We start from the raw sequence: 11,682 nt of genomic DNA, 5'->3' as shown, positions 1-11,682 counted from the left end.
TGACGTATCGTGATCATTGTGATCATTTCTAATAGTATTGTCAGGTTACACCTAAAGTGCCTATTGTACAGTGATAGTTATTTGTTCACCGAGAAAAACGTTGAATGCTTAAGAATTAGAGTGCTTTACGCTCTGAAATGCTATGGGATTCGATTTTTTCCAGAGAATGTCAACACAAGGTAGGGTCGAATGTCAAACTTTGTATGGACATAGCGATTTCATATAAACAAACTCACCTCTCATGAGATGCTATGTCCTCTGGTTTGTATGAACAGACCATACCTGGTTTATACTTTCATTGATTTTATCTATCACAGAAGTATCAGTCACATTCCGTCATTATTGGGAGAAAATCATATCGCGTTGGAAACCTGTAAATGTTTATACATAAAGTGAATGTCGAATCAACCCCATCTATGAACGAGAATGAATAACACCGTCTTTCAATGCGTTCATTATGAAATTTCAAAATAATTTTCAAGACGTCAACTGTCATTTTTTGATCATTTACCAGAGAGTTGCTAATATGACGACTGGGTCGTTTCGACGGATAGAGTGAATATGTCGAATGACAGTTGGGTTTTTGAGAGAGAATTCAATACATTTTCGCTCAACCAATTTCAAAATCATTCGACATATTCCCTCTATCCGTCGAAACGAACCAGTCGTCAAATTAGCATCTCTCTGTCATTCATGCAAAATTCAAACTCTGAAGCGCACTTACGGTGTGAATTCGATGAGTGATGTCATTTTTGTAGACATGTCTTCAAACTTTTGCAGGAGAATTTACACAAGAAGCTGAGCGGTAAAATTTCGTGACGTGCTTGCGTATTCTTGGTTTCATTCCGCCCGAAGTGAAGTATCAACAAAACAATAGATTTAGGAATTTGTTCATGAAATTTGGAATTTGTTGAAAAGTGGATTGCCACCGATTTTCAGTGGGTTTTAATTTTTCGTTGTCACTCGCAAAGCATATAAATATACTGAAGGTAATGCAAATCCACAAAAACTCACGGAACCCTCATTTCGGGTTCGGGTGAATGAAATTTTAACAATGTTGGCCACTAGTTAAATTCACTTTGTTTAGTTGCATGTTTATACTCAACACAAAGAATTGTATGCCAAACTGTACGAATCGGAACAACACATTTCTACCAACATTAAAACGCCAAACATCACGCAAGCAACATAACAAGTCTTATATTCACCCGAAACTTGGGATGCGTAAATTGTGTATGATCCGCTGAGAATTTGCTTTACCTTCAGTATGTTTATCTTCTTTGGTCACTCGTGTTGTTGCCAAATTCAAGATTTCACGTTGCACAAAATTTAAGACTGCTGACACTGAAATATCTGCAACATGAAAAAACTAAATTTAAAAACCCCATGCTTTCAGCCAAAGTAACACTGAAGGTAATAGAGAACGTTAGCTAAACGGCCGCTAACGCTAATTTCCAACGCTAAATCCCCCGCTAACGCTAAAATCAACGGTAATGCCCCGTCAATAAATGGCACCATTGTGAATGCATACACATGGACGACGCAATTTTCGATTTATTTTCATTTATTATTTTAAAAGGTCATCCGGATCAATGTTTTATTGCTGCAATCCGTAGATCTAATTTGCAGGAAGGCAGCGACACTGTGTTGGAAAAAATCTATAAACTTTACAATGTGCTGTTCGACGACAAACATCCTCAATTACACAACAAACAAGTGGTTAACCTGCAATTGAAACACATGAAATTAATTTTGTGATTATTGCTCCCACAATGTGATCGGATCAATATTTTATCAATGCAATTAGTAGATCTGGAAGCCAGCGGTATTAAGCTGGAAAAGTTTTATTCACTTTTGATTGCAATAAAACGTTTTACGAATCACATTTTCCAACTGCGTGTTCGGCGTGTGGAGGATACTATTTGGAACATTAAAAAGAGAATAAAAAACGTTTCCAGCTTAATACTGCTGGCTTCCTACAAGTCAGATCTACTTATTCCATTGATAAAATGTTAATCCGATCACATTGTGGGAGGAATAATCACAAAATTATGTCAGGTGTGTTTGGGACTCGGTGTGTTTGGGACTAAACCTGTCTTGCCCGTTTCTATTCTATATACTCATTGAAGAGTATAACCTGAAGTGAACCATAACTCGCCGATCCATGAAGCAATCGTCTTCTTCTCGTCTTTTCTACCTCTTAATACATTCATTCCTGAACCCAATACCACATCTGTATATAGAAATACAGTTAAAACAATGCTCTGATCTGATACATCTCGAAATGAGAATGGAATGGAAAAAACAAAAAGTCGTCCGAGTCTCGTTTATCCCTAGAGTACCCAGAGACACCGTTTTGTTCCGCTAAATTCAAAAACTTCGCAGTTCATCTTTACAATTCCAGTGAAATGTAAAGTGAAGACAAACACATTGGGGAACTCATCAGGGACGACTCGGTGTGGTTGTTACCTGTCTTGCCCGTTTCTCTTCTATATACTCATTGAAGAGTATAACCCAGGGCCTACTTTAAGGAATTTAATTTCCAAAAATTTCGAAAATTTCACAAATTTCACAAAAATTCTTTAAATTTCTAAATTTGGTTTTCTGAAAGATGTCATTCCAAAGTAATCAGTTAAGCTTAAATACATGAAAAACAACTAAAAAGGCAGTAAAAACAACATTTACGATGCAATCTGTTGTGTAAAGATTTTAGATAAAATGACGAAAAGTGATGGAAAAATTGGAGAATTTTTGGAAATTTAATTTCCTTAAAATAGGCCCTGGTATAACCTGAAGTGAATCATAACTCGCCAATATATGTGTTACACCGAGAAACACACCGACACCGAGACACACCGAAATTGTGTCGTCCATGTGTATGCATTCACAATGATACCATTTATTGACTGGGCATTACCGTTGATTTTAGCGTTAGCGGGGGATTTAGCGCTGGAAATTAGCGTTAGCGGCCGTTTAGCTAACGTTCTCTAATGCCAATGCCCAGTTGCGCACAGATCCTTACTTTCAGGTGAATTTAGTTTCGTTATGTGAATTTAATTCCACTCAAACTTAGCAGGTGCAACAACATTAGTCAAAAGAAAATGTGGTGATCATAAAAATGAATTCACCTGCAAGTGGAGAACGTAATTTCTCTGATCTGCTGAAGTTTTGCATTACCTTCAGTGTTTATATACTTTGGAATTCGCGAGGGAATTTGATAATTTTGATAAATTTAAGCACGACAATTTGTCTGAGATATGAAATCCGTGAAATACGTGAAATCGCACCCATTTTCAAATTGTTTTGACATGAATAATGAATGCGTTCAATTCAAGATAAATTGACCGATTTTGAGGAATCAGCCATACCTGGAATGTACATTGGGTATCCGCGTATAGACTGTTATGATGAAAGAGAAGGAAATATCAAACAGACCAGTTACTTTAACTTGCCTTGGATCAAAAAATTATATGTGAAAGAATTGACAAGTTATAATTACCAGGGTTTTATGTACTTATTTGTATGCCAGCCACCCCAGCCACCTAGAAAATTTGAATATGCACGAAACTGTTCACTTTTCGCTGCGCCGTTGCAGAACAGTTTATTTCAAGCGAACCAATGTCGGACGCATCAAACGCACTCAACGAAAAGCACGTTGCGGCGACATCTCGAAACGAAATTATGAATGTGGCAACACTAGACGATATAAAAATGTCTACTTCATAAGAAGCACATCACTCTTATGTAGCATCTAAAAAAGTTGTTTAATTTCATATAAATCGTGTTTCGAAGAAGATCAAACAATTTCCATTGAACAATCGAGTGGCTCGGCAACACTTTCGAACCATAGTTATCGCATAGAACATAAAGTTTGGAGGATAATGTGAGTGTGAAAATTTTATGATGCTCCTATGACGATTGTGAGCCCTTTTTATGTTCGCTTCGATTTTAGAGTGCCAGTGTGTTTTCAATGCCGCCATTTTACCACTTGATTACTGTACCCCAAGGTGGACATTTGCGCGGAGGAATACATTTGTGAGCAGTTGATAATCAAAACGAATCGAATTTGTTGAAAGTATCAAATCGAGCGTCTGGCATCGCTGAGAGCAGCTGTAATCAACTCAAAATACGAAGGAAATTTTCCGTACAAAATTCATGGGTGAGTGTTTGCAATGCAATATACTGGTGGCATTCGTTTCGTCGCTGATAGAAATTCAAAATAAAAAGTTTAGTGAAAGAAATGTTCCATGAACTGGTGTTCGTGTGTTCAATTTAAGTCGTGTGCCATTCGCTTTATTCCAAGAAATAAGCAATCAAAACGAATTGACAAAGAAAAATATTTTTCCGGTGACTTTATTGCATTTTAATGACAGATAAACTAAGAGACAGACGCTGCAATCTAGCTACGTAATATTACACCCTAATCTGCTAAAACCTAGTTTCCGATTGCAAAACCATTTTTAATTTGTTTATTTTGTTCGAAATTAGCTTTCTGCTGCGTGCCTCCCTTTGTTTTTCGATATCATTTGGCATTGTGATTGTTGTGCATTTTTGTCGCGTTGAATTTCGATATTGTTCATGCCACTAATTTGCTGTCATCGGTTCGACAATTTCGAATTAATGCTCAATTGTGAAATCCTGAATTTTATAGTTTTTGAAGGACACGCACAGAATTTTGCCAGCCGACCGATTCTGAAATCGGACTCATTTTCCAGTCCATTTTTTTATTTGTGCCCAGAAAGGCATTGACGAATTAAAAGAGAACCGAAAACAACGAATTTCTGAAGAAAAGGTGAGTTCAAAAATTCGCCGTTTCTTTAAAAAGTCGTCGATTCGTTGTTTCTATTGTCGTCGATTTTTCAGTGCAATAATTCCTCCGGCTACACGAAACAAGGTCTTGTGAGGTGTCATTAGAGAGGCAATTACATGATAATTACAGACGATTAGGGTCTTATTAGGTTTAAAATTCACGAACACTGAGACATGGTCAGTTGAAAAAAATGACTAAAAATTTGACTATTTCGGTGAACTTCTAGTGGTTCCTCTGTATCCGAAACACAACGAAAACATTAGGGAAATTTTTTCCTTTGATCGAGATATTCTCTACTGGTCTGGGTAGTGTCACGATCAATATCGATGGATGTACATTTGAAGCGTAAATTAGAGGCTCAGTTCATTCAATTCCGAGAGGATCAAAAAATATTATTTATGCAACAACTACTGCTGCAAGCTTACCTTTTTGAAATCAGTGTATGTAAGACACTGGAAATAACGGAGATTAGCTCTTACACTTGTTTAGAGGGTTTAACAGCGGTGAGTGTCGATGAATTTTAAATCTAATAAGACCCTTACCGGAAAATTTGTTTTTGTAAGAATTTGGTTACCGGGAAATTTTGACCTCGTTACCGGGAAGAAAACATTATTTCCATGGCCGATGGGGAATTCTTAATTTAAAAGAAACTGTTTCTCAAGAGTCCAACGTTTCAAGAATTGCATTTAAAACTCGTCTCTTCTTTTGCAGAGTACTTCATGGAACGCGATGAAGCCCCGTTGCATACCGCCACCTACGAGAACTGTTTTCCGACCCATTGCGTCAAAGTCAACGGTGACAGTTCACCAGAACAACAAAACATCAGCCACAACAGTAGCAGTGCAACCGATATGATTGAGTCATCGGCGGATGTGAATGAGTCGGATGCGACGAGAAAAGCGGAAATTGGTCCTGGCTGTGATGAGTCTAGTATTTTGAAGCGTAAACTTAGCGAAATCTATTCGGACACAACGTCATTTTCGGCACCGACATCGCCACACCACAAAAAGCCCCGAACAGAGAATGTGGACGGTAACGGTGGACTGGATGATACACTGCAAGAGCAGCAGGAGAACGGTGAATTGTTTTCGAATTGTGTGAAATGCGACGGTTTCGAAACGTTGTTCAATCCGAAAGCGTTCAAGAGCACCGACGAAATGACGTACTTATGGAAGCAGAAGCTGCAGTTTAGCGATCTGGGCAAAATATTCGGAAACGTCGAAATGACCACCGACCACGATCCGATGAAGAAATTCGAATACGCCCAGTGCTTCGGCATACAGCCGACGGTGAAATTTCAATGCATTATTTGTTCCGATTCAAATTTCACCACCTTGAGCGAACTGACGCAACACAAACGCTTCTGCCAGAAGGTTCGGAAAGGTGAAAAGATGCCGTGCGAAATGGTTGCCGATTCGAATCGACGCATCATCGACGAGGACATCCTGAATGAGACAACCAAAACCATTCAGATGGACACACAGATTCGGATCACCCGCAAAGTGTTTCTCTGTTCAGCGTGCGGGACGTACTACGAAAATTGGAGCTTATACGACCACATCAAACGAGTGCATGCACGTTTCTTCTGTCTGCACTGTTTGGGTATATTTCCTAGTGCCGAACGGTTGGCATCGCATTTGGAGGTGAAGCACAGCATCAAGCCGGTTATCTACGAAAAGAAGCAACAGTTTCTCGACTCCATTCTCGGCCAGTGTTTCATAACGTGCGTCAAGTGCTCGAACAATTTCAGCGAGACCGACGACTTTACGAACCATTCGTGCGAAAATTATGTTCAGCCGTGCTCGCTGTGTGGTGTAAAATTTAGGCATAATGCGAACTGCAAAGCGGCAGCCAATAAGAAAGTGGTCAAACATAAACGACCGTCGAACAGACATCGAAAAGGGCCGAGTCTGGTCAACAAATCATTTGATATGAACGGCAGTGATAACGCATTGCGTCAACATGCGGCTAGTGATTTAATCGAGCAGATGAACGGACCGGGAAGAGAGGTACCGGAAACGGGAGGACGAGCGGCAGAACAAACAAATCATTCAATTGTCGACAGTACACCCGACAAAGACTCAACATTCAACTATCAGGCGATGCTAAATGATGTCACGAAGTTTTCGCCAGCCGCCACATGCGTCGAGTCACCCTCAGAAACAATACCAACCGATAATGATCACCAACGAAATGATAGCAGTTCTAGTCAAATTAGTAGCATTCTTAAGCAAGAATTTGGTGGTCTACCGATGGGTTTGCGTGGCTCAAACGTTGCGAATGGTTACCTCGAACCGGATGACAAATTGTTGCAGTCAACCGAAGTCCAGTCAAACGACGAATCAATTCACGAGAACGGCGAAATCGAAGACGACGACGATGAGAGCGATAGCAGTCCGTCGCCGTCGCCTAATGTTGAAGAAAAACCACTGTTGGTGCCAAAGTTGAAATTGAATTTGAAAAATTTCCAAGCTCCCATCATCGAATCGGAGGAATCGTCAACGGAAAGTGACGACGATGACATGGGTCCGAATGCCGACGACGACGAGCACGATGAACCCGATGAACCAAACGAACCGAATGACCTTCGATTGAATCAAGACGATTTTCGACCGGTTGCGTCTCAGGACGAAGAAATGGTGGCGAATCATGACGATGATGTATTAGATGACAGTCAGACAAACGAAGTTAATGTCGAAGAGGAGGACGATAACGATGAAGATGAGGTGGAACGGAAGTCTGTGCCGAACGTACCGGCGGATGGTATTGATATTGCTGGTGACGATGTTGTAGCAGTTGATTTGCTGCTGCATCAACCATTGGACAAAATTCCAGTACGAGATTTCCTTCGAATTTGCTTGCAGAACACATACCCCACTTGTCTGTACTGCAACCATGCAAGAAAAATTTCGGTTGACGGTAACAGCCTGGCGCTACACATGATAACAGCTCACCGCTTTACGGCAACCGTTGACAGTATAACGGCCGAAGAACTTCTGCCCACAACCATCGTTCAGCTGATCAAGTCCTCACTGGACGAGCTGAGCGGCATCTACTTTAATCTCGATTCATACGACAGCGCCGACAAAGAGTTCACCATACCGTACGAGAAACAGTACGAATGCTTTCAGTGTCGCTTCCAGTCTCGCGTTCACAAGGACTTGTACCTGCACAACCGGAAAATGCATCTCAAATCGATGATTATGTGTCTGATGTGCAAAGCAAACTTTTACAGCTACAGCGAACTGGTGTGCCACATGTGTCCGGGTAGCAACAAAAAACTTGTGCCATTCGAACTAACGTTTCGTTGCGTTCTATGCAATCTGGACAACATTCCGTCGGCATTTCGGTTAATGGTTCACCTGCGGAAAAAGCATTTTGCTTGCGACGTATGTCTGGAGGAATGTTACGATCAAAGCAAACTGTCGTCACACGTGTGGAAGCACAAATTACACCATTTGTGCTACCGGTGCGGTATAGCATACCGTAACAAGCCGGACATTACAAAACATCTGTTCTGGAAGCATGGCACGGAGAGTGTGGTGTGCAAACGATGTTTGCACAAGAAATGGCCTCACGTCTACCACTTCTGCATTCCTCCATCGACATTCGACTGTGAAACGTGTGGCATGTCATTTTCAAAGGCGGTGGCACTCAAGGTTCACAAACGTATCCATTCGGAGGACGCACCGTATCCATGCACAGAGGTTGGATGCGAACAAAAATTCATTTCGCGGAAACTGTTGCTGAAACATGTCGCCCGGCATTACATGCCAATTGAAGAAATCAAGCAGGAAGAGATTCCACTCAAACAAGAGCCAATGGAGGAAGAACCCATTGTACCGGAAGAAGTGACTGCCGAAGAACAATCGACTGTCGTCGAGGTTGAATCGGAAGAAAAGAAAACTAAAAAATTGAAAAAACCAAAATCCGTTCGAGACGCATGCAGAAACCTAATGGACATCATTGATCTGCCTGCACCCAATTTGTCGGAAAGTGATAGCAGCGAAGAGTCGGACAGCGATCGACCGCCAATTCCCATAACAACACCGGCGTTCATTTCGATTCCGGTTGACGATATGACAACTGAATATGATCCAATAGCTCGTCGCCCGGAAACCGAAGATGAACTTGCACCTCCGCCACCCGTGAAAGACATCTGGGAAAAGTTCAGATCGTATCAAGCCAGCCAAATTCATAAGCAATCGATTGACGATGAAACTGAAATCATCGAAATGGCTCCACCGCCCATCCTGCATGTCGCTCAATCTGATCACGACTATGGTAAGTGATTTTAATTTTCTTGTCAAGTCTTTCAAGTCAACTAATCTTTCCTCCTTTCCAGTCTGCATGTACAAACCGTTCATAGAGAAGCAGAAGGAAATGAAAATGGATTCACCCATCGCTGCCATTGAATCAATCGAGCAAACTTTAATCAACATAACCGAAGGCGACAAACCTGTGATAATTGAACAACCGCAAGTGATTCAGGAGCCGAATACAAGTCCAGTCAAATCACCCGAAAAGTTGTCACCAAAGAAGGGCTTCTCGCCGAAGAAATGCCTCGTCAACACGAAATCGGACTCGTCATCCGATTCCAGTGACTCGGACTCCAGCTGTTCGTGTGGATCGAACTGTAGCTGTACGACATCGAGCAGCGGTTCCAGTTCGTCCAGTTCGTCGGACAGTGACAGTTCCAGTTCGGAAGGACGTCGTAAATTGGAACTAAAAAAAGTGCTGAAACAAGAGCGCGACCGGGTAAAGTGTGAGAATGCAAATTTGTCGGACAACATCGACGTTGTCAATACGGACAAAACCGATGAAAAGGTTACCAACGATCCGGACTCGGTGATATTTGAGTCGGATTTGGAAACTGACGAATCCGAAACCGACGAAGATTTCTATGACGAGCATCCGCAGCGTTTGGCCAATCAGTTGCTAGCCGAAAAGCGGAAACAATTGATGCAAACGTGTCTGAGTCCGATGAACAGCTTTGATATAATCGAAAACAGTCGACCGTCGACGCCGTCACTACCGGAAGAAATGATCAAAGAGAAGAAAGTGAAAGTGAAAAAGCGGAAAAAGGATCGCAAGAGCTCGAAAAATGTGCCGTCGTTGAAGCTCAACATTCCATTGAAGTTAATTGAACCGATATCCGAATCGACACCAAGCGTGACCGTTCCCGAACCATCGACGCCAACATTCAATTCGTCCAGTGTGGAGGGAAACAAAGTCAAAATTTCGATTCTGGCCACGAAACCGAACAAATCGACAAAGCCCAGTGCAACCAGTTCGAACAACGTATCGCGCCTGAGTACCGGCAGCAGTTGCTCGGACATTGAAACGCCATTGAAACGATCGCAACGGAGACGCATTCCCAATAAATTTTACGGTTACCACAGCGATGAAGATACCAGTGACGTGCTGGCGAATCCATTCAAACCGACACCACCGCCGAATTTAACGTGGCATAAAGAAGATCTGCCGCAAACTCCAACCCTCGTTCGAACACCGCCCATCAAAACAGTCATCAAATTAAGCACAGCCACAAATTTCAAATTGACTCAACCCGACCATCATCCACCGGCTCAACTATTCGAATCAAAGTCGTTCATATCACCGAAACCCTTGCCACCACATAAACTATTTCAGTCAGCTCAGCCGCCCATCCCACCAATAATAATTCGTCCGAATCGGATCCAACAACAACCTCCACGCGTCGAACCGCTACGCGTTCCAGCTGTGCCAGTTCGTCACATCGCTGCAACACCAGATTCAGATCAATCTGCCAGTGAATCCGACAGTGAATCCAGTGACGATCCAGTGACATTGCAAATATCGCAACCGCAACCATTACCAGCGCCAGTCGTTGCAGCCCCACCAACAATTCCAATCAATTTCCAATCGAATCAAATTCGCTACCCGATAATGCCACCAGCTGGATGTCGACCTGCACGCGAAGGCGAAAGTGTCTATTGCTACTGTCGCTGTCCGTACGACGAAGTGTCCGAAATGATCGCTTGCGATGGATCCGATTGTGCGATCGAATGGTTCCACTTCGAATGTGTGAATATAATGGTACCGCCGAAAGGGACCTGGTACTGTCCACAGTGTCGACCGAAATATATGAGTGACAGCCAGAACACGTATGAAGGTATCACATAATTCTGCTGTGAAAGTGAATTTTTGTTATTTTTTTGAGTAAAATTTCCTTTTTCGCATCTCGTTTAATAAATTTATTCGTTTGTTATCATGTCAACAAAACCATTTTTCGTTTTTCGTTTCAACGACACGTTTCCTCTGTTGGTGAAACGCATCGACGTTAGTTTCCTCTCAGTGGAGTAGACCTCGGCCTCAGAGTAATAATGGAGAACAAGGTGCAGTCACGAACAAACGTAAGACCTTTCACTAGATTACGAATGCTAGACCGATGACTGTCTTTTGCCCGCTGATTTTACAATTTCTTTCTAAGAGAAAAGCCGCCCACCGAATTCTGACGCCTTTTCCAGTGGTTCTCTTTATATGGGTAACTCCAGGGTTAGTTGCGTTACAAATTTCGTCATTGCTGAGGCATAACGTGAGCAGTGTTGGCTATGTTTTGCGGTAACAAATCAGTCTATAAATTTTCTAATACTCAGGAGATACAGTGCTTTCATACCAACAAGAATTGGAATTTTTAGCCTGCGAAGTGTGACTTGTGTGATCGCAAAAGTCGGCGGTTAGTTGCGTTACACGTTTGTGAAGTTTCGAAATATTTTCACCAAATGTAAACTGATTTCTGTAAACTTTTTTTCCCTGAAAGATATGGTCAAGACGCGCAGTTTAAGCCCAATATGTGGTTGGTAGCCCAAAATTTGTGAGAGATATGTCTA

The 11,682-nt window shown here is 41.9% G+C and overlaps 1 protein-coding gene across 2 annotated transcripts; it reads left to right on the top strand.

The window, feature by feature from the left end:
• The first annotated feature begins 3,694 nt into the window (after nt 1-3,694).
• Nucleotides 3,695-11,069, top strand: LOC119071540. Of its 2 annotated transcripts, none has more exons than XM_037176426.1 (4): nt 3,695-3,883; nt 3,953-4,159; nt 5,522-9,094; nt 9,156-11,069. In XM_037176426.1, exons 2-4 carry the CDS (start codon nt 4,156-4,158, stop codon nt 10,973-10,975), a joined length of 5,397 nt encoding a protein of 1,798 aa, XP_037032321.1. In that variant the 5' UTR covers nt 3,695-3,883; nt 3,953-4,155; the 3' UTR covers nt 10,976-11,069. The 2 variants fall into 2 exon arrangements, with proteins under 2 accessions (XP_037032321.1, XP_037032322.1); XM_037176427.1 differs by having other exon boundaries at nt 4,008-4,159; nt 9,156-10,980.
• Nucleotides 11,070-11,682: the final 613 nt, after the last annotated feature.

Source organism: Bradysia coprophila, assembly GCF_014529535.1.
Source record: "Bradysia coprophila strain Holo2 chromosome IV unlocalized genomic scaffold, BU_Bcop_v1 contig_5, whole genome shotgun sequence".
Classification (NCBI taxonomy): Eukaryota; Metazoa; Arthropoda; class Insecta; order Diptera; family Sciaridae; genus Bradysia; species Bradysia coprophila.
The sequence above is the reverse complement of the archived record's forward strand: the minus strand, read 5'-3'. Positions and strand labels throughout refer to the sequence as shown.